The 24,548-nt window shown below is 40.6% G+C and overlaps 1 protein-coding gene across 2 annotated transcripts in view; it reads left to right on the top strand.

Moving 5' to 3' along the window:
• ikzf4 (IKAROS family zinc finger 4) overlaps window positions 1-24,548 on the top strand; it is a 209,904-nt gene that overhangs the window by 117,545 nt on the left and 67,811 nt on the right. For both annotated transcript variants that reach the window (XM_080218119.1, XM_080218120.1), the window contains one exon: window positions 6,273-6,327. In XM_080218119.1, the coding sequence (XP_080074245.1) occupies window positions 6,273-6,327 (55 nt within the window). The remainder of the gene's footprint in view (window positions 1-6,272; window positions 6,328-24,548) is intronic.

Here is a 24,548-nt window from a genome sequence, read left to right on the forward strand (position 1 = left end):
GTGTTTTATGCTCAACTTACATGTGTAAGATCAGCAACTAAATTCAAATCTCATGTCAAATTTAGATGCAAGTGTTAAATGGCTAAACCTTGGTTGTGACTGATTTTATTTCAAAAAAGTAAATGTTTTGAATTTAGTTGGAATAGCAATTCTTAATCTGTTCTGACAAAGGGTCAACCAGACTTGAAACATTGGCTCTATTCTCTCCCCACAGTTGCTTTCAGACCTCCTGAGGTTTTCCAGCATATTTTATTTTTGTTTCAGATTCCAGCATCCACAGTATTTTGCTTTTATCTTAATCTTTTCTGTCTTGTTCGTGCAAAAGTCATGCTACAACTTTATTGATCTCTTGATGCTTGCAAAGCTTTGTGCATTAATCAATTTTCGGCAGTTTCCCAAGAATTGAAACCGTTGTCACTTGCTTAGAGTAACAACATTATTACAGTCCCTTGCAGATGCAGTTCTCTTGTTGATATCCAATCCATAGTTGCTTATAGCCCTTCAGTGCGTTGTCTTTCAACCCATGTTTCCTATAAAATTTACTGAACTTAACAAGCACTTTGCTTTTTTGGATATCTTGCTATTGTGGAAGATGCTAAACAAATGCAAGTCTGCCTGTGTTAGACAGTGGCTATTAGTGGGCAGTTCAACAGTGGGGTGTATGTGAGTCAAATCTGGTGGTGTTTTTGTTCAAAGCTCACACTCAATAGTTTGGAAATCAAATATGATACCATCTGTTCTGCAAAGCTCCATGCTGCAATCATTTTGAGCAAATTTCAGAATTTTTGTGTTTCGATGTAATTTATTCTGCATTTTTGCAGTTTTCTATCCCTTTTCTCCATCTGTTTTAATAATTTGAAGATAAATCGCTTCAGTGAGTCAGGAGTATAAACCCTGCTCTTTTTATAGTGTCATGAGATCTCCATTGACTGAAACAGAGCGATTGGACTTCAGTTTATCATATTTGAAAGATGGTTTCCAACAGCACATACCTGTTGCTGCACTGGACTTGGGTTTGAACCCACAACTTTCATACATTGTGAAGTCATGACTTGTAATTAGGGTTCTTTCATGTAATTTGAATGAGTTTGAATGGCAGAGACAGTACAGATTGGTATCAAGTTTGGGTTACAAGTAGAGATGGCTATTGCTGACTAACCAAATCTCTTGATTCTTCTCTTTGTGGAATGTGGTCTGACTGGTCATTTTGCACCGTCAGCAATCATATCAGTGAGTATTTGAACATGTGGTTCTCCAGATATGGAACAAAATGGGATGAAATTTAAATTTGTTGTATAATCTAAAACCAACACTTGTTCCTGGTTAGTAAATGAATGATCATATGGGTTAGGGCACTTTTACATTTGGCACTCCGTTTGGGCTGTGGAAGACTGATGCCTTGTGTGCCAGCTTACATTGCTAAAACTAGCTTCCTAATACCAATCTTGGGATCCACAAACCCATGAACATTTAGGTCTGTTAATCTGCCAGTGGGTAGGAAGCTGATTTTACCAATGCAAATACAGGGAACTGGATCATGAATTTGAACTTGCCTGATCAGAACTGCAGAAATGCGAAAAGTAAAGGCATCCTTAATTCTACTTCAATTGAACAATTGCTGTCAAATGTTACTTGAGTGACTGTAGCCAGTTATTCTGGGGCAGCTTTTCTGCTTCCTAAATATAGAGCTCCTCGCTGTCAGGTTTTGTTTATATGCGAAAATCCTAATCAAATCTGTTTTGTCCCAATCTGTTCCACAGAATCCCTTTTGTTTCTCTGTGAATTTGAATTGGGGCAGGATAGCTTTTTCGTGAGGCTGATGGTGCTGGGCAGATCGTCCAGTAATTTGTGGCAATTCACAATTCAAGTTCCTCTTCCCCACAAATTGCTTGTGTGATTTACACAAGAAACAATAGTGCATTAAATTCACCATTATTTTGCCAGTATATTCTGACCCATCACACTTCCCACCCTTTTTTTAAACTATCTTTTCTCTTTATCCTCAATGTCCAAAACTTGGAGGTTTTTGCTTTAATAGTGACCCTTTTCATTTTTATAAATAGTGATATAAAAGCATAGGTAATGCTAAAGTGACACACACCATTGATTAGGCTGCAGTTAGCATTACCATGTCCAGTTTGGATGCTTTTAGTTTAGGAATAAAAGTCCAAGCCGAGTGTATAAAATGTGGGTTGTTCTTAAAAAGGCCACAGGAAGAAAACGTACACCTGAACTGTTCGTATTGCACCAAGACCCAAGTGAGCAGTGCCTGTCACATGGATCTTGTGCAGCTGCAACCAAGAAGTAAATTGTTGGGATTCACTTAAACACCATCAATATCCACCTAAGCACCACGTAAAGAGAACTTTAGGCCTCTTTGGTCACCAGTCCAATAAATACTTGCAAGTTAACTTTCTGTTGTTAGTGGTTACACAGAACCTTTGTCTGGAGCTAACACTTCTAGTGTGGTCTTAACACTGACTGCAGCAACCAGCTCATAATTCCTTCCCATTTTAGATTGCTTTGTTGTTGAATTGAACATCCTGCTCTCTGTTTACATTTGGGATGGGGGCCAATCTAGTTCTCTAAGAAATAAATTATCCATGCAGAGCTTTCTAGGCTGACGGAAAATCATAAGTGCACAACCAATAGAATGGAATCCCTACAGTTCAGGAGAAGGCCATTTGGCCCACCGAGCCTGCACCAATGACAAACCCACCCAGGCCCAATCCCCTTAACCCTGTTAATCCCCCATACACAAAGGACAATTTATCATGGCCAAATCAACCTAACCTGCACATCTTTGGACTGTGGGAGGAAACCGGGGCACCTGGAAGAAGCCCACACAGACATGGGGAGAATGTGCAAACTCCACAGATAGCCACCCAAGGCCAGAATTGAACCCAGGTCCCTGGCGCTGTGAGGCAGCAGTGCTAACCGTTGTGCCATCATACCGTAGATTGTAGATCTGTTTCAGCACACATAAGCTAAATCAGAAGGTAAAGCTTACTCTATGGTGAGGGTGGAATAGATAAAGTTGAAGGATAATCTAATATTCTGTCAGCCTTCTCCAAATCATTGGTTAAAAATGAGGGAGCTGTCAAGTGATGCTTGACATGACCTCAGTACCAAAGCTCAATTTAGGTTGTACTACTGGAAGCAGTTTGCTCTAGACCTCACAGGAGACTTGTACTGAAGCTTGATGATAGAGTGAGGGTAGCTACCCTCAATATCAAGATAGCTTTGAACCAAGACTGGCGAAAAGGAACCATAGCAAAATTGAGATCAATGCGGTTTAACAGGAAAATAAAGCAAGATATTGGAGGCCAATGATTGCATGACCGTTCCTCAAAGAAACATCCTCAGCTCAGCTATCTTCAGCTATTTGATCCGGTGATCTTTTCTCCATCATAAGGTCAAGGTTGGAACGTTCACTTATTACGTCATAGTGTTCAGCTTCATAGTGGAAGCCCATGCCAGCCTGATACCAAACATAATGATTTAAGAATGGGAAGCGAGAGATGGCCATCCAGCTCCTTGTGCCTGCTCTGCTGTTAATTGAAATCATGGCTGATCTAATTGTGGCCTCAGTTTCATTTTTCTCTCTGTTTCTCATTACTCTCTTGTTCATCAAGAATCTGTCTAACAGTCTTGAAAATGTTCAGTGGACCAGCCTCCACTGGTTTCTGTGGTAGACAATTCCAAAGACTAACAATCATATGAGAGAAAAATTACTGGACGTCGAGTCTTAAAGGGGAGGCCCCTTATTTTTAAACTGTACCTTCTGGTTCTAGATTTCCCACAGTGTACAAGTGCAGCATCTCACCATAACCTTGCAGGTCATCATTGCCCAGATGATTAACTGGCCAACCATGTTAACACTGAATAGAGCTGAGGTTAGATATTCTGTGAAGAATGGCTCACCTCTTGTCCATTGGAAGAGTCTCCATCATATGTAGCTCCCAAGTCTGCAGCACAATAATGTACTCACTAGTTGGCACAACACACTCAAAGCTTGACGTCATCTAGGGCAGAGAAGCTCCCTTGATTGGTGATTCTGAACTCAAAGATGACTGAAACCCTGTAAGAGCAGTTACCCACAAGTTACCAGGTTAACGGCAGTGCCCCTGTGACCACCAAAATGACAAAACCAACAACATTTCCGAAATCATCGCTTCTAGTGTCCCTCTAATTCACTTGCACTGGGCATATATCACTGTTCCTATGTAGTTACGAGATCAATATCTGACCATTCCCTACATAACGGTATTGTGGGAGCAGCATCAGCACGAACCATAGTGGTTCAAGCAGAAAGCTCTAATTCACCACCACCTTGGGATCAAAAAGGATGTCACTGTTTCAACAATCTGGTTTAATGTGCATAAATATCCTAGAATTTAAATATTGGCAAGATGCTATGAAATTCTAACAAACTAGAGAGTGCTTTTGTGGTAAAAGTCACAATTATTCTGGAAACCACTGACAATGTGTCTTTAAATTGTGGAATTAAATTGTAACTTTTTGAACCACTGTTTTAAAAAACCATAAAGGGCATCAAACAGAATGTATCAAGCGCCCAAATGGACACCTTCAGCTCAAACAGTCCTGCCAGCCTCCTGAGCTCCAACTGCCACACCAGTCCCATGAGCTCCTTCTCTCCCATCTCCAAATCACAGTTATCAGCTCAGCAAATAGCCGATGTGGTAAGTGGAGAGAGCAACATGGTGATTCTGGACCTGTGTCGGACAATCCAAAACCCAGTTCTTGTGCTGCAGTGGTTAGCACTGCTGCCCCATAGCACCAGGGACCTTGGTTCAATTCTGCCTCGGGTGACTGTTTGTGTGGAATTTTCACATTTTCCCCATGCCTACACGGAATGTTCACTTTCTCCCTGTGTCTGCGTGGGTTTCCTCTAGGTGCTCCAATTTCTTCCCACAGATTGAACCCAGGTCCTTGGTGCTATGATTAAGCACTAAATAACTAACTGGTGAAAAATGTAGTCTATGCTGCCTTCCTAAACAACTGAGTTGCTCTCCATTAGAGGTGATTATAATGTTTTATGAATCCAATTTAACTTTATGCACATTTATTAATGTCCCACCTGAGGTTCATTAAATGAGCGCTGCATTGATTTAATATCTATATTTATTTCAGCTTTATTTTTCACTGCTTTTCTGGATTGAGTTTACAGTGAATCTACCATTAATACAATAGCTTATGGCAACCAAGGTATACTTAAAGCTGTTTTTACCTGATAATAAAGTACCACCTAGAATTCCAAGGGGCTCCTGAATTTCCATTGTGAAATTATTCAAACTAAACTGAAAGCTTTCCATTAAATGGGAAGCCCCCCCTTCAAAAAAAAATTTAGAATCCAAGCATAACATTTTCTTTCGTTTTTATTTGCTTGAAAGATAGAATTTTAAGTATTTTATTTACTTTTTGTGTGTACTTAGTGTAACAAATGTGGATTTAGTTCCAGTGTGTGATCAGTTTTTTTAAAAAAAGTTAAATCCCAAATAGCCATTCATTGGAATTCAGGTGCACAGTGCAGCTTATTTAAGATCATGGTAAGACTCAGCTGTCTGTACTGTTGGGAGACTAACGGGTTGGCAGATTATGTACCACCTTGATATTTTTGATAACTGGTTACTTATCTAGTCATTTAGGGAAACTAAAGTACTATGTTCTGGGTATTTGCATGAAATGTTTGCATTGTGTCAAGGCTTTGAATTGCTGTAAACTCTTATACCAGGTATGTGCAAAGAATTGCGTTAGCTGGAGGTATGTTTGTTCTTTTTATAGGCTGGGCTTTTTCCAGCACCTTGCTTGTGTTCACAGTTTCCATAAGCATAAGCCTCTGACGAACCAAAGCACGTGTGTCACTTTTCTCAGGAATATGGGTTAGTATAGCTATTGTTCAACAATTAACCATGAATCACAGTAAATCACTTCGTAGAGAATACTTGGGAATGTTCTTTTATTTTCCCATGTTGTCTTGTAAGGTGGGGAAATATCATACTGCTGGACTTGTGGATGATGATTATTTGATCAGACTGAGAAATCGAATTATATGCAGAATGATTAGCAACATAGGGATAGCGTACAATAACCAGGGATCCAGCAAGGTCATTCTAGTTCTGTAACTTTTTTGGGGGAGTGTAGCTAACACTTCTGTGACTAATACAAGTGATCCCTCAAACAGGAAAAGTTTAAAACACCACTGACCTGAGGTTTAGACATGTAACATTTGCTTTTGTTTTTACTTCCAGCACAGCACTTTGAAAATGGACATAGAAGACTGCAATGGCCGTAGTTACATTTCAGGTAAGGAAAAATGTATCTTGATCATAGAACCACAGGTTGCAGCGCAGAAGGACTATTCAGCCCAGTGTGTCCACACCAGCTTCCTGCAACAACAAATCAGCTAGTCCCACTCTCCTGTCTTCTCTCTGTAGCTCTCCATTTTTTTGCCTTTGATAATTATCCAATTCCCTTTTGAAAGCCACAATTGAATCTGCCTCCATCAGACTTTGAGGCAGTGCATTTCAGATCCTAACCACTCAGTATTTTTTTCCCCTCTTGTGTTGCTGTTATTTCTTTTGCCAGTCACCTTAAATTAGCGTCTTCTGGTTCTCAATCCTTCTGCCAGTTGGAACAGTTTCTCGGTACCTATTCTGTCCTGACCCCTTTTGATTTTGAACACCTCCATCAAATTTCCTCTTAATTAATCAGGAGAACAACCTGTGCTTCCCCAATCTATCCACGTTACTGAAATTCCTCATCCCTGGAACCATTTTCCTGAATCTTTCTGCACTCTCTCCAATGTTTTCAAATCTTTTCAAAAGTGTGATACTCAGAACTTTTTTCTAATTCATGCATGGGACACGTGTGTAGCTGACTGGCCAGTATTATCGTGCATCCCTAATTACCCTTGAGAAGGTGGTGGTGAACTACCTTCTTGAATCACTGCAGTCCATGTGCTGTGGGTCAATCCACAATGCTGTTGGGGAGGGAATTCCAGGATTTTGACCTAGTAACTGTGAAGGAACAGTGATGTCAGAATGGTGAGTGGCTTGGAGGGGAAACTTGCAGGTAGTGGTGTTCCCATGTATCTGCTGCTCTTGTCATTCTAGATGAAAGTGGCTGTGGGTTTGTGAGATGCCTTTGAAGGATCATTGGTGAACACACTATTCCAGTTGAGGCCAAACCAGTGTTTTTTGCAGGTTTATTGTACCTTCCTTATTTTCATACTCTAAAGCCCATGATCTGTATGCCATACATTCTTTATTCTCTTTAACTCCTTGAATAATTTGTGTACATACACCCCCAAGTCCCTTTGCTTCTGCACTCCCTTTAGAATTGTACTCTTTACTTTGCCTCTCCTCGTTCTTCTGACCAAAATTATATTTTTATTCCATGGGATGTGGGCGTTACTGGAAAGATTAAAGTGAGTGTTGGTCCAATAGTGTGTCTGAGGAATTGATGATGGAAATCAGGGCTATGGCGGATACATTAAATAGATATTTTGCACTGGTCTTCACTGCAGAGGACACAAGTATATTGCAGAAATAGCTGTAAATCAGGAAATGGAAGGAAGGGAAGAACTCTGGAAAATTGCAATCACCACAGAAGTGTACCACATCTCATCTCATAGATTCTTCATTAACAAGGGGGTTAAAAGGTTATTGGGTAGGCAGGAATGTTACAATTGGATCAACCATGGTCTTATTGAATGGCAGAGCAGGCTCAAGGGGCCAAGTGGCCGCCTCTTAATTTGTATGTACATATTTGTATGCATCAGCATTTACTGCCCATCCCTAACTGTTCATGAGAAGATGGTAGTGAGCCATCTTCTTGATCTGCTGCAGTCCATATGGTTTATGTACATCAACAGTGCTGTTGGGGAGGGAGGGAGTTCCAGGAATTTGACTCAGTGATAGTGATGGACCAACAATATACCAGGTCAGGTTGATGTGTGGCTTAAAAAGCAACTTGCAGGTGATGGTGTTCCCATGCATCTGCTGTCCTTATCTTTTTAGCTAGTAGAAATTGCAGATCTGGAAGGGGCTGTTGAAGGAGGTTTGGTTGTTCTTACCACATTAGATCCAAACGTCGCTGGATTCCAGGGAAGTGCCGGAAGATTGGAAAGCGGCTAATGTTACGCCGTTGTTTAAGAAGGGTGGCAGGCAAACAGCAGGGAATTATAGGCCGGTTAGTTTAACGTCTGTTGTAGGTAAAATGTTAGAATCCGTGATCAAGGAGAAAATAGCGAGGCATCTTGAGGAGAATTGTTTGATAGAGCAGACGCAGCACGGTTTCGTTAAGGGGAAGTCGTATCTGATGAATTTATTGGAGTTCTATGAGGATGTGTCTAGGGCAGTGGATAGAGGAGAGCCAGTGGATGTGGTGTTTCTTGATTTTCAGAAGGCGTTTGATAAGGTGCCTCACAAGAGGTTATTACAGAAGGGCATGGAGTTGGGGGTAGGGTGTTAGCGTGGATAGGGGATTGGCTGTCAAATAGGAGGCAGAGAGTGGGGGGTCAGTGGGTGCTATTCGGATTGGCGGTGACTAGTGGAGTGCCCCAGGGGTCGGTGCTTGGGCCTCAGCTATTTACCATTTATATAGATGATCTGGAGGAGGGAACCGAGTGTAGGGTGTCAAAATTTGCTGATGACACCAAGATTGGTGGAACGGCAAATTGCGCAGAGGGTGTGGAGAGTCTGCAGAAGGATCTAGATAGGCTGGGCGAATGGGCCAGGAACTGGCAAATGGAATTTAATGTTGGCAAATGTGAGGTTGTCCACTTTGGTAGGAATAATGGTAGGAAGGACTATTACTTACGTGGCGAAAAACTGCAGCATGCGACGGTGCAGAGGGACCTCGGGGTCCTTGTGCATGAGTCGCAAAAACCCAGCTTGCAGGTGCAGCAGGTGGTCAGGAAGGCAAATGGGATGCTGGCCTTCATAGGGAGGGGGATTGAATATAAAAGTAGGGAGATCTTGCTGCAGCTGTATAGGGCACTGGTAAGGCCGCAGCTGGAGTACTGTGTGCAGTTTTGGTCGCCGCACTTACACAAGGATATTTTGGCCTTGGAGGGAGTGCAGAGGAGGTTTACTAGGCTGATACCGGAGTTGAGGGGGTTGAGCTATGAGGGGAGGCTGAATAAACTAGGCTTGTACTCGTTAGAGTTTAGAAGAATGAGGGGAGATCTCATTGAGACATATAAGATGATGAATGGGATGGATAGGATAGAGGTGGAGAGGCTCTTCCCACTCAAAGGACAGTAGGACTAGAGGGCACAGCCTCAAGATAAAGGGGGGCGGTTTAGAACGGAGTTGAGGAGGAACTTCTTCACTCAAAGGGTGGTGAATCTCTGGAATTCTCTGCCCGTTGAAGTGGTGGAGGCTGCCTCGCTAAATATATTTAAGACGCGGGTTGATAGGTTTTTGATAGGCAAGGGGATTAAGGGTTATGGGGAGAGGGTGGGAATGTGGAATTGAGCCACGACAGATCAGCCGTGATCTTATTGAATGGCGGGGCAGGCTCGAGGGGCTAGATGGCCTACTCCTGCTCCTATTTCTTATGTTCTTAGATCACTTTATTCTTCCCCATGTTAAATTTCATCCACCACTTGTTCACCAATTCCACTAGCGTACGTCCTCTTGAAGTTTATCACTATCGTCCTCACAATATTTCCTGTGTTATCTTCAAATTTCAAAATTGTGCCCTCTTCACCCAAGTCATTAATATGTATCAAGCAACTAGGATTAATAAGAACAACAAAGCTCAGGAAACAGGCCCTTTGGCCCAACAAGCCCGCGCTGCCAGTTTAACATTGTGAGTGCCCTCTTCTACCTATAACCTTTGTCTACGTCTATTGGACTCCACAATAAAGGAATTATAACCAGATTGAGGGATGCCTAATTTAGGGACAATTTGTTAACACCAATCAGCCTACGAGCACGTTTTTGGGGTGTGGGAGGAAACCAGTGCCCCCGGAGAAAACCCACGCAAGCACGGGGAGAATGTGCAAACTCCCACAGACACTGGCCCAAATCCATGTATCTGCACAGCAAACAGTGATAATCACTGAGTTGTCATGTTGCCCGTCAGATGGTCCAGTTTAAGCGTACACTAACAACATGAAGCACTAGGCAGCTCTCGAAGCAACATCTAAGAGCAGCCCTCGCGCGACCCACTGCATTTATGCCCCTTGTTGGGCAACAAGGCAGACTGAATCACCTGTGGAATGTAAAAAAAAGGTATCAATCAACATACACAACTTATACAGACATTCACGGAATCCCCAGAAGCTCAAACGTAAGACAGATGAGCCATAAAATATGTTGGACGGTCCATAGGAATCTATTGATTCTCAGGAATGTCCTGAGGCTCTTGACCCTTATTTAGAACAATCTTTTGTATCCCTCCATCTCTAGTCTGCTCATGTGCCTATCTAGGTAAGCCTTAAACAACTCTCGTGTGCCTGCCTCCACCACCTTACTTGGCAGTGCATTCCAGGCCCCCACAACCCTCTGCGTGAAAAACCTCCCTCTAACATCTGAATAATTCAGAATACTTGAAGAACCCCACTATTTAGCTTCCTGCAAGCAACTGTTCACCACTACTTGGCCAATTTTGAATCCTTGCTGCTATTGTCTCCTCCATAGTTGCCAACTTTTGTTGATAAGTTCATTATGATATTTTATCAAATAATTTTTGGAAGTCTAGTGGACACATGAACCCCATTACACTCTATCCCTTTCTACTGCCTCATCAAAAGACTCAAATCAAGTTAATTAAACACTATATTTTTCCCTTAAATCGGTACAGACTTTCCTTAAATAGACCACGTTATTGCTTCTAAAAACTTCTCCACCAACAAGGTTAAACTGACTGCTTCTAGTTACTGTGCTTCTCCTCGCACCTTTTTTTTGAGCAAAGGTGTAATATTTGCAATTTTCCAGTCCTCTTGTACCATTCCGGAAGCAGGTCTGGAAGACTATGACAAGGGTCTCCACAATTTCCACTCTTAGTTCCCTAGGGTGCAGTTCATCCAGTCCTGGTGTCTTATCATCCAGCCTCAAATATAGCTTCTTTATCAATTTCTAGCCCATGCTGTGTCTCAACTACTTCCTTGCACTAGAGCATGGCAACAGCATCTCTTGTAAAGACAGACACAAAGCACAAGCAATGCCACAGTCATGCCTCCTGCCTCCATGTGTAAATCCCCTCTTAGCTCTCTAATTCCATTCCTCCTATTACCATGTTTTTTTACTATTTGTATGCCTATGGAAGACTTTTGGATTCCCTTTAATGTTAGCTGCCAGTCTCATCTCATTCTGTCTCTTTGCTTCTCCTAATTGTTTCTTCATTTCCCCTCTGAACCTTCTATGTTCAATCTGGTTCTCAATTGTATTGTTCACCTAGCATCTATCATATGAACATTTTTTACATCCAATCTTTTTCATAATCAGTGAGGTCTGGATTTGTTTACTCTATCTCTCCCCCAGGTGAACTATACCTTGATAGTTTGGTTTGGGCACAATCTCCCCTTTGAAGGCAGCCCATTGTTCCACACAGCTTGCCCTCCAATCTTTGATTTCGTTTTACTTGAGTCAGAATCATTTGATGTTCGCCCTTACCCAATTAATTATTTTACTTTGGATATTTTCTTTTTCCATAGCACTATCCCCTAAATGTTTCGTGACTGACATTTGATCCACTTGACCTGCCTCATTTTCCTGAACCAGATCCAAAAATGTCTGCTTACTTGTTGGACTGGAAGCATGTTGAAAATTCTTCTGAAGATACTCCAGAACGGTGCAGGACAACCTGTGGCCCATCTGGGTTCTGAGTGTGGCCCACGAGACATTGTGTTGTCTGTTGCGCACGAGCAGGGTTGCTACATTCTGCTGATTTCCCTTTTAAATAGTTGTTTTTCCTAATGGTATGACTGAAGTGATACACATGTAAAGCAAGGGCAAGTGAAGTGAGGTGTGTACTGATTGCACACATTGAGCGCAAGAGTTGTGCACTCCCCCAGCGGCCAGCATAAACCTTTCTTTTGTTTTTACCATTTGAAGTTGATAGTTCTATTCATATATAAATGATTAAGCATTTTTGAGAGCTCATTAAGAAATTTTTGACGTGTATTAAATGTATTTAATCTTATTCATGGGGTCATGCTTAGTGAATGAGCCCGATTTCAATCCCGCGGCCCACTGAGGTGGAGGAGGACTTCTCTTGCGACCCAATCATTAGCCTAGGTTGCCTATCACTGCTCTAGAAACTCTTCTTCCTTCTCTGCCCTTTACATTATCACTATCCTGGTCTATATTGTGACAATTAAATCATCCTATTAAACTTCTGTTGCATCTCTCTCAATTTCATTGAAGATTTGTTCTTTGAGATCTTTCCCACAAGCTGGTAGTCTATGGATTGCCTGAATAATGTAATGGAACCTCAACTGTTCCTTCCCTCTAACCATGTAGATTCTGTGCTTGGCCCCTCTTGGACATCATGTCTTTCTATCTCACTGTAGCATTGTAATGTTCTCCTTGATCAGTAATGATACCCCTCCTCCTTCCTTTCCCTGTCAAAAACAATGTTTCCCGCTCAAAATGTTTTGACTTCAGCTTCCAATCTTGTGGAACAATTGGTTTTCTTCCTAACTTTGCAAAAACATCCTATGATATCCTGGATATAATGCTTTATATGTTGATTTAATGTACTTTTGTTGATCCTTGGTGGAGACAACATCTTGTTCAGCTTGCATGCCAGCACTCACTGTCAAGGCTTTTGTGTGAACAAGGCCACTTGATAAATTATTCCACCCACCTCTAGAATTGTGCTCTGATGACGGAATCGTGTCTCATTGGGACGAGAGAGAAATTCAGTTCTGTAATCTAAGAATTGCCATGCGTTTATGACAGTGGTTCTCGCCTCAAAGATTTTGTTTTGGAATATCACAATCTTGAAATAAGCATTTTTTAAAAATTTATCAAGGAACCTCAAGGTTTCTTATAATATAAACTTTTCACCTGTTGGTATATCATGAGAGTTGTCTCCCCTCATCAGAATTGTTCTCGTTCTCCAGACCCTGGAAGGCTCTATGCTGTGTGATTTTTTTTTTAATCTATATTTAGATAACTGATATCAGCACTAATTGAGCTCTGTACCATTGGGCTAGCAATGGGGGAAAGTCATCCAATGCTTCTGCTCCAAATGTCCGTACAGTATTAGCTAATGAGAATGTAGGTGGGTCTTGTAATATGTCTCACTTGTGATGTCCTTCTCATCAATAGCTTACTGATACCACATGTCAAGGTTGATAGAAGAATAATAAACGCATTAAGATACTGGCAGTGTTCCTTGCTTCTGTGGAGCTCTATTCTGCTTTGAGTTGATGTCTTTGGGGGCAGTAGGATAAAAAATTCCTTGATTAAAATGGGTGGGCAGTCAATATGTTCCTAAGTCTCTGCCAGTGCTGCACCTAGAGTAGCTATGAAAAGAGGCACAAGAATTATTGTACGCTGATTTTCTATTCCCAAGTTGACTTTTTTTCTTGTGAAACAAACCTGTGCCAAAGTGCTTTATGCAGCGTCATTAGACTATGATATTGACTGCATGACTAAAGTGCAACACATGATTGCAATACTGTGATATGGAGATCATGCTGTTGTGTGTGTGCATGGTTTGAAAAAGATCACGGCAGGCCCTCAGCTGCCTGTACTATTGAAGACTAGTATATGGGCAAGCCGTACCACTGAATTTTTCCATGATGAGACAATAATGCTTCTTCCTGCTATTTCCTTGAAGTGTTTTGTTGAGGAAGCCTTGAATTGATGCATACCCTTTGCACTCCTGGAAACAAGTCTTTACTCAATTGCTATTTTGCGGGAGCGCTGCAGAAATTATATTTGTTTGGCAAGCTGTGTAGATTAACACACACAAGCTCGTGCGTATCTGTTGAAGGGGACCTTTTTTATATTTTCTTTCCTTGCAAACATTCTGTCTTCCATTTTGTAACTTGTTGGAGAATACTGACACGCCATTCCAGATTCTTTGTTGTCGCAACTCCAAACCGTGAATACTTTACACTTCGTACCGGACATTTCCCATCATAATCTCTTATTGATTTTCTTGGGAAATGTATCATGTTAGAAACAGTAACAGATTGTGCTTCACCCTTGTACTTTTCGTTTTTAGCAGCAGAATCATATTTCTTCTGGAATTTAAGTTCGTAAATAGCCTTGGTATTGCAGTAAATGATCAGATAATGAATTAATTTCCTCAATTGTATCAATGTTGGCCAACTGATCCTTGCTTAATTCCTGGCATAGGGAAGGTAGTAGAAAATGATTTTTATATCCTTTTTAGAAATAAAATTGTGTCAATACCAGAAAGATATACTGTGTGTGACAGTTATACCTGTTAAAATGTAGACACGGTAGAAAGATTCAAAATGTGATGACGTTTACAGAAAGTACAGGTGGTGAAAGGCTGCATCCTGTGTATGTTTTTAATCTTTTGAGTATCACTGTCTGAAAACTGAAAAATCTGCAAAAAAGGATTATCAAGCAATAACAGACCAAAGTGGAAGCCAGTTAAGCAGTAAGTACTGAGAACCCAAACATTAGCAGTTCCAACTGTGCACTTGTGTATTAGTAGTGCTGAGCAACTTGAATAGTTTTTGATATTGTCAACAAGCTCTGTTTAAGCTAATTTATTCTTTTGACACTATTTTTGGTGGAAAAAAGTTATATTTATGTGGTGCATTAAGACATTGTCAGGACATTCTAAAATACTTTATACCCAATTGATTTACTTTTCCAAGTAGCAAATTGATGAATGATCGTCGAACATGTTTTTGGTGATGTTGATTTAGGGAGGAATGTTGACCAGGACACACTGCAAACTCCCTGCTTCTCCTTTTAAAAGATGACCTGGCACCATTTCAGATGGAGCCTCGGATTAACACTTCATCTGAAAGGCAGCCTCTCTAACAATGCAGCAAACTCCCAGTACTGCAGAGTTGTTGACCCAGATTTTGTGTTCAGGTCTTTTAACTCGATTCTAATTTGGGCAAAAGGGCTTTCAGCTGAACCAAATTGACTAAATAGTCCCGATAGTTAAAGTTTATTTATTAGTCACAAGTTGACTTACATTAACACTTCAATGAAGTTACTGTGAAAATCCCCTATCCCAATGATAGTTGTCAATCTTTTCATGCATACTTTGAAAATTGAATTGTTTTATATGGTCTTTTGCACTTCTTGCTTTGTTATTTTGAATCTCTTACCTTTGATTACTTTCATGGATAGATTCCATCTTGCCATTCTGAGAGAATGTCTTTGAGACCTAGATAAACTTTCAGTAAGTGTCCAGAAAACCTCATCATACTGGAGTTACCCTATGCCTAAGTCTAAGTATGTAAAGCATTCACACTTTCAGGCTTGTTTTATAGCAATAACTCACATTTCCAACCTTAAACATTGAAAATGCGCCAAGGAATTTCACGGAATTAACCCAAAACCAAAGGAGATGTTAGGATGGATGACTCGAAGCTTGGTTAGCAATGGAGTTTAAAGGAAGAAGCCAGTTAAGAGGTGAACAGGGTTTCAGAACTGAAGACCTAAACAACAGATGAAAAAGCCATCAATGACTGGATGGTGTGAGGAATGTACAAGAGGCCAGAGGTCTTGGAGGGTTGCAGGGCTGGAATTGATCGCAGCAATAGGGGTAAGGCAAAGCTGTGGACTGTTTTTAGCATGAAAATGACAATTTTAATATTAAGGCATTGGTGGACTGAGAGCCAAAGTAAGTCAGTGACCACAGGAATGGGTGAATGATCTTAATTAAGTATACAGGCAAACAAGGTTTTGGATGAGCTGAGGTTTATGGAGAATGGAAGATGGGAGACTGGTCAGGAGATCATTGGAATAGTTGAGTCTGGCAGAGACCCTTGCATTGATGAGCGTTGTAGGAGCAAATTGATGTGGAGCTAGACTGTATTAGCGATGTCTGTAGCTTAGCTCAGTTATATAGGGCGCAGGGGATACAAGTATTCTATTGCAGCCCGAGGCAGTAGCTAGGGAGGGTAAAAAGCAATAGTGTAGAGTTGTGATGGGAGTTGAGATAATGGCTTTGGTCTTCCCAATGTTTAATTCAAGAAAATTGCAGCTCATCCAGAGCTCGATGTTGGAAGAAGCAGTCTGATGACTTGGTATCTGGTTAGAATGTGGAACTGGGTATACAACAAGGAGTAATTGAGTCAGTTTGCATAGATAATTTTTTCAAATGATATGCAGTCTGCAGATGCAAAATAGAATGGAACCAAGGATGGATTTTTTTGGGTACTGCAAAGATAATGTGACAATGGGAAGAGAAGCCATTGGAGAAGATCCTGTATGTCTGACTGGAAAGGCAAGAGTGAAAGCAGTTCCACTGGGCTCGATGAAGGATAAGAGATACCGGTGAAGAATGCTGTTGTGATCCTTGTCAAAGGAAAGCTGTAGAGAGCATAAGAAGGGATAATGCACCATAGCCACAGTCACATACGATGGCATTAATGACTTTGGCTAGAGTTGATTCAGTGCTGTGGAAAGTGTAGCAACTTGAAATCGACGGAAAGGTGGACACTGATTTGGGAGGCAACAATATGCTCAGAACTTTGGAGAGGAGCGGGAGACAGGGCAATAGTTTTCAAGGACATGTGTTTTTTTTTCTGAGGGGGGTGGATGTGGTGGTTGATGATGGAAGATTTGAAAGGCAGGTAGCAGTGCCAAAAAGGAAACCATTTACGTTGTCACTTTATATGGAGGCCATGAAAGGAAGTTGGGTAGTCAGCAGTTTAATGGTAATGGGGTTGGGAAAGGAGGATGTGGGTCTTGGGGACAGGATTAGCTCAGAGAAGGCTTGAGGCAAATTGGGAAAAAATCTGGAGAAAGATACAATTTCAGGTCTAATGGGGGGGTGAGTAGGGGGGGCTACTTGAGGGATTCTCGCCTTGGTGAGCAAGGATGAAAGGAAGGAAGTAGCAGAGGCAGCTGAATCGATGGTCTCAACATAGCTGAATAAGTGTAGTAAGCTGATGGTTTGAAATGAGTGGAACGACCATTAAGCAAACTTCAGTAATAAAATGAATCAGCAAATCAAAACTTATCATGTGTGTATTTATAATATCTGACTTGTGTAGAGCAAATTATTTTCAAAAATCTCAATGCTAACGGTGAAGCTAATTTCACCCGAGGGAACACTGCACTGTCAGATGACACATTAAACCAAGGCCCCATCTACCCACTTGGTAGGGTGCAAAGGATCCCATGGCATTATTTCAAAGAAGAACAGGGAGTTATTGCAGGTATCCTGACCAATATTTATCTCAATAAATATCACTAGAATGTATTATCTGGTCATTATCACATTGCAATTTATGGGAGTTTACTCTGTGTAAATTGGATGCTGCACTTCCTAAATTAAAACAATGACTACCAAGGAATTCCTGGCAGCAATGTCCTAGGCCCAACCATCTTCAGTTTTTCATCAATGATCTTCCCTTCATCATAAGGTCAGAAATGGGATTATTCAGTGATGATTGCACAATGTTCCGCACCATTTGTGATGCCTCAGATACTGAAGCAGTCCATGCCCATATTCAGCAAGACCTGGGTAATGTTCAGACTAGGGCTGACAAATAGCAAGGAACACTTGTGTCACACAAGTGCCAGGCAATGACTGTCTCCAACAAGAGAGAATCTAATCATGTCCCCTTGACATTCAGTGGCATTACTATTGCTAAATCCTCAAACTGTCAACATCATGGGGGTTACTATTGACCAGAAACTGAATTGGACTAGCCATATACATATTGTGGCTACAAGAGCAGGTCAGAGCTTTGGGAATTCTGTGGAGTGTAACCCATCTCCTGACTCCCCAAAGCCTGTCTGTTGTTTGCAAGGTAAGGAGTGTGATGGAATACCTTCCACTCGCTGAGATGAGTGCAGCTCCGACAATGCTCCAGTGGCTTGGCGTTATCCAGGACAAAGCAGCCCACTTGGTTGGGATCCCATCCACTGCCATAAGCATTCACTCCCTCCACCATCAACACACAATGGCAGCCATGTGTATCATCCACAAGATGTCCTGCAGCAACTCACCAAGCCTCCTTCGACCGCACCTTCTGAACTGTGACCTCTGCCATCAGAAGGAAAGGGACAGCGAATATATGAACACCACCACCTGCCAAGTTCCCCTCCAAGCCACACCATCCTGAATTGGAATTATGTTACTGTTCCCTCACTGTCACTGGGTTAAAGTCCTGGAACTCCCACACTGTGGGCGTACCTGCACCACGTGGACTGCAGCAGTTTGAGAAAGCAGCTCACCACCACCTTCCTGAGGGAAATTCGGAGTAGACAATAAAAATTGCCCACACCTTGTGAAATAATTTTTAAAAGCTTCAAAAGTTCTTCATTGACTGTAAAATGCTTTGAGATGTTTGGTCATGAAAAGCACTATATGAATGGAAGTCTTTTTTTACATATGACGTTTATAATATAGAACCTTTAAACAGTATGTTTCTTTCCCCATTTCTTATCATTGTGGGATACTGTAATTAAATTGCTTCTTCGAAATTTCAAACAGATTTTCACACTTTCAAGAGATAAAATTGATTTATTTCAAAGAGACTTCAGTCAACTCTTGACTTGTTTTCGGAACAATACTTGACTTCCATGACTTTGAATACCTGACTAACGTTAAAAAACGGTCATATATAAACTCAATTGTGTGATATTATTCCAGTTTCAATTATTTCTCGCTCCAGCCTTTAACTGGTAAAACTTGAGCATTGTAACAGAATTGGCTTGATATAGGGACATTGACTGTAGCAAGTCTTAAAATTGCTTGCACACTGTGACTGGATTTAAAGAACAGCCACTTAATGAGGCTCATCCATCCTACAGCCTGTGGGTCAGATCCAGCCTTGAAACCAAGTGAGTCTGAAAACGCACGCAGTCAATCTTCTCAACTGCTCATTTTATTGATTAGTCTTTTTACCTTATCAAATTAATACTATGACATTGCTTCACTTTTGCTCAGCATTTTTTAAATTCTCTTAATACCTCAACCTTTTTTCTGACATTCTGCTATTGTTGAACCAAATGGTATCTGTCTGAAATTTGTTTATCAGCCCCTTGAGTAATGAAAAAAATGTAAATGTGGCCCCGTCAAGTCAGAAGCTTGGACAAGCCTGCACTAAATCAAAACTAAATAAATGTCCAGTACAGTGAGAACCACCTATTTGTCCCATCAAGTCTGCACCATGTTTGTTACTGGCACTGTTTGTGGTGAAGTGGAGTGCTCTCACATCAACCCACTGTGAACTTCTTGCATATTTTAGCTGAAGCTGTATTTTTCTTTCTGGACCAGCAGAGATCCACAAAGTTTGCAGTCAAGTTCGTGTTTTCATTGTAGCAATGCTTCTCTAATTGCAGGATTTCTAGTTATTCTTTCATCAGCGACTTTAATAGAATCAAAACTTCTCAGTCTGGGAAAAGCTACATATAGCTGTCCATGTATAAAGATGGCTCTGGGAACATAAATACAGATTTTATTTAGAATGTGGCCTTGACTTGTTTATAGTCAGAAATATAGATTAATTGGGAACTGTTTTTCTCCTGAGTTGAAAAGGGAGGCTGACATCTGATGGACTCAATATCATTTGAGGAATAAGCATTCTAGTTCTCTGAAATTTGCTTGTTTTAATTTTAGTATCTATTATCGAAGAAAACCACTTCCTAACTACCAATCTTGTTCTATGACAAAGTCCTTGTTTAGGATTCAAGTTTCATAGCAACATTATAACTGTACCTTTCTTGAGTCGGTGCGAGTGTTGGTATGCCCATTGGAATTAAACTATGTAGAAACTCTGAAGGGTATAGTCTATTATCATTTTTGTGGATAGTCAATGCTGACGTATGCTTTTAATTCACTTGGCAGCCTTTCTGAAACCTTTTCATTGCAATTTAGTGAACCTTTGCTTTTAGCACAAAGTATAGCTTTTGAATAATTTGTATGAAATAATTGTCCTTGATATTTTGGCACACTTCATCAATTCCATCAGCTCACCCTCCTTCCCATGCCATCCCCATCTCACTCTCTTGCCAACCCTATCTTATCTCTCACAGGAAAACCATTTTGCTGGCCAGGGTAACTTGTTGCTGAGCTCCCCTTGCCTTCTGTTTTTGCTGTCCTCCAACCATTGGCAGCCACATGTGCGTCATGCATTCCAGCCCTGCCATCCACTCCATATCACTCTGTGCGCCAAGCACCACCCAGCAAATAAACCCAAGTCCCTTAACCAGACCAATCAAAACAGACAGATACAAATTTTATTGTAGACTGGTGAAGGACAGGTTGCCACAGTAAGTTTTAACAAGCGGGAGATAAATTGCATGACACATGAACCCAGCATTGTTGCCTTTAGTTATAAAGCAGACAAAAGAAAAACTGGAACCACCCAGTGCTATTGTTTGCACAGCTTTTGGTTTAAACTGAGCAACATTTAAGTTTTCTAAACAGCAGAAATGTCTTTGAAGTATTCAAAAGGTGGGGGTGGGGAGGGGGAGGGGGGGTGCCTGGGTAAAATGCTCTTTTGGGCAGTCGGTATAGACTGGATGAACCGAATGGCCTCTTTCTGCAAGGCATCTAATGATTCTATGGTATGTGTAGGAAGTTAAACTAAATATAAGCAAGCATTTTAGTAAAGGAGCAAAACGGCAGATAATCTAATTGCAGAGGAGGAGTTAATAGGTTGAATGACTGACAAACAGCTTCGTAGCACTGAGACAAAAGCGAAAATCAAAGGACATAAGAACAAAATAGTTGAGAGGCAAATACAAAATGCTGGAGGGGAAATTTAGAACATGAGCAACTGCTATTGCAAGAGATAACAAATTTTATTCAAACTATGTTGGAAGAATCATGGAATTGTTTGTCCCAAAAACTGAAAGACATAGGTTACACCCCCCTCCCCCTTTGCCAGAGCACTGTGTCAATGGGGGCAAGGGATCAACACCAGAGAAGTGAATCCATTTTCTTCCCCTATATAAAAAGTTTCAATCCTGATCATTAATAATCCTTACTATAAAGGAAGCTGAGGGTACAGCTGAGAAGAAAGCTCAGAAATGCTCAAAAGAAAGATACAGTACTCATCAGCTTTGTTTTAACAATGCAGAAGGGAAAAGATGGAGATGAGAGAGTAATTGAAAGGGGGTACCAAGGAGTGCTTGGGGTCAAATTTGTAGATATAATAGTATTACAGAAAAGTGATCGCCTAATCTGCATGGTCTCCCAATTCCTAGAGAGCACAGAATGAACAGTGAATAAAGTTTACTGGATTAAGGGAAGTACATAGAAGTTGCTTGGGAGTTGTGTAACTGTTTGTTTTTTTTGCTAAACTTGCACGTTTTATCAGACTCTCAGCACATTGTGCAGTCACCACCTGGAGAAGGAAAGAATTGTGCATCATTTAATTAAGCTGCTTCTAGTTAACTGTATGAAATATTTTCAGAATTCCGAATGTATGAAAAATAATTTTTTTCTAAGTATGTACACCTGATAATACATTTAATGAATAGCGCCAACTGGCTTTATATATATTTTAAAATATATGAAGGATAGTTTCAGTAAATGTAGTGTTGAATTAAGAATTTACCCTTCAAATTGAGTGGTTAAGCAACTTGAAGCAGTGTGTCAGTTGACACTGTTTGATGTTCTGGGTCACTTCATTCTAATCTATCCAGTTGCAGACTGTGAGGAGGCTGGCTCAGTTTCATTTCTTGGAAGAACTGTTTCCAGGAAGATATGTTGATAATAGCATGATGCACCTAGCAGTAGTATTGCTTGATTTATTTCACTCCTCTCAAGGCTTGAATTACATTGCAAAATGAAAAGTCTTTTTTTCCCCTTCAAGTCTTGCATGCAGTCAACAAGATGACTTTGGGTTTGAAACAAAATACTGGAGGCCTAGCTAGTCAAGCATCTATGGAGAGGAAAACAAAAGTTAATGTTTTGAGTACAATATGACTTTGAGGAATGCTTTCTGACAAATGGAAGTTTAACAAGTTTTTTAAGGGGAATCTTGATTGTTTGCCTTACTAATAATTATTGCAATGCAATGTGTATTAGTAACGCAAAATCTGACACTAACATGCTTCTGCAAGTCACCCTGTGACTTGATTGTGGTTTTTAATCTTTGTTTATAAGCTAATTTTATATCTTGAATTCTGGGAGCTCAGCATCTGGGAAAGCTGATGTTTGTGCGATTAAATAATTTACTGTAGTTCTTTGTCAATCTTGTGAACCCAGCTAGTAAAACCTGCCACAGATGTAAAGGGTTTTAACATCATAAATGCAGGGAGACAGCTCCTGCCTGCCAGAATCCAAATTAAGTGAAGCAGCTATTGTGTGCTCCAGTACTTCTAGAATACAAATTATCTCAGACCTTTATTGATTCTTTTACTTTTTTTTTGTTAGTCACAAGTAGGTTGACTTTAACTTTGCAATTAAGTTGCTGTGAAAATCCCCTGGTTACACCACACTCTGGCGCCTGTTTGGGTTCACTGAGGGAGAATTTAGCATGGCCAATGCACCTAACCAGCATGGATTTCAGACTTATCTTGAAATAAGTGCTGCTTTTCATATTTTTAAAAATAGTTTTTCGTGAAATATATTTGAATATTTATAACTTTTCATTTTAACTTTCCACTCATGTCCCCTTTTTATTTAGTTTCTGAAATCAGTAATTCATTTGAACCGATGATCTTTGTCGAGAGGTTGATTGACACTTCCATTGCAATCTTCCAATCCTCCCTGCTCATCTCACCCAACCATTAGTAACTGTGATTAATGTATATTCAGATAGTGTGACCTTGTCTTTGACAGTCATGTCAAATTATGAAACTGACTGAAAAATAGATGTTGAGTATGGAGTAAATGAGGCTGAGATCAGTTGAGGTACTTTTAAGGTAATTTGTGATAATTGTAATTTAATTGTGTTTAATTGAATTCAGGTGCTGGTGATTCACTTGTGTGTCTGTATGTAGGAACAGACTGAAACTATGGCAGTTGGGTTTGGAGATGTATGTTTGGGATGTGCCTCCGTAAATAAAAGCTTAGAAATATGTGAACACTAGAATCTGCTTTTATCCTGCATTGGATTTCCACCCCTGTTGGAACAGCTCTTATGAAAGTCACAAATTATATCTTTTGTCACTGTGACAAAGATAAACTTTTTGTCCTCGTCCTTGTCGACCTGTCCACAGCCTTTGACATGGTTGACCATACCACCTCTAAGGATATTCTGTTGTTTTCCGGCTGAATAGGATTGTTCTCACCCAGTTCCATTCTTATCTGTCTAATCACCAAAGAATCACTGGCAATGCTTTCTCTTCCTGTTCCTGCACCATTATCTCTGGAGTCCCCCAGAGTCTGTCCTTGATCCCTTTCTATTTCGCATCGACATAAGTCAGCATCTTCTGAATGCATAAGTGTTAGTTTTTATATGTACGCTGATGACACCACTACCTCTGTTGACTCTTCCAACTCTTTTGAGTTAAACAATTAAACTACTCTGACTATATTCCACAGCTGCTAAATTATCAGACCACTTATCTGCCATCTAGTACTGCATGACCAGAAATTTCCTCCAACTAATATTAGGAATATTGAAAGGTCTGGTCTTTAGTCCCCACTCCAAACTCCATTCCCTTGCTACTGACTGCATCCTTCTCCGTGGCATCAGTCTTGAAATTAAGCCAGAACCTTTGCAACCTCGGTGCCGCAATTGACCTTGCAGTGAGCCTCCTACCATGTTTATCCCACCTCAAGGCCACCCATTTCGACCTCTATCTTTGCTGGACTTCCCTCTACGTTGGTTTATCTGCTGTTGAAACCCTCATTCTAACTAATATTCCAACTCTTGCTCCTGGCTGGTCTATGTTCTAACCTCCATGAGCACTATGTCACCAAAGCTCTGTTGCTCATGTCTTTGTCTCTGTGTCGTTGACCTACATTTTAATTGCTCTTTGTAGGTCACTGTACCTTCAGTCCCGAGCTCTGGAATACCACCCCACGCTCAACCTCTCTACCTTGCTTTCCTCTTTTAAGACCTTGCTTAAAACCTATCTCTCTGACCAAGATTTTGGTCACCTGGCCTAACGTCCTATTTGGCTGTGTCATATTTTGTTTTCTAATTCTTTGTAGTGCATTGGGACAATTTATGTTAGAGGTACTATATTGATACAAACTGTTGTTGATGTTAGTCCTCAATTGGGCGTACAGAAGTTTTTTTTAAACTTAGGCTAAATACCAACTGATTTCAGAGGGGGAAAGAAAGAAATTCATCCAAATCAGTTCCTGTTTACAAGTGAATCTCAAGTTTCAAAATGAAAATAACTAATTAAAAATATTTTTTTAAATTAGTCCCATTCTACTGAATGCAAGTATGACATAATAATTGGCAACTGTCAAATGTACCA

Source organism: Carcharhinus amblyrhynchos, chromosome X, assembly GCF_965287045.1.
Source record: "Carcharhinus amblyrhynchos chromosome X, sCarAmb.v2.hapA, whole genome shotgun sequence".
In the NCBI taxonomy this organism is placed as follows: domain Eukaryota; kingdom Metazoa; phylum Chordata; class Chondrichthyes; order Carcharhiniformes; family Carcharhinidae; genus Carcharhinus; species Carcharhinus amblyrhynchos.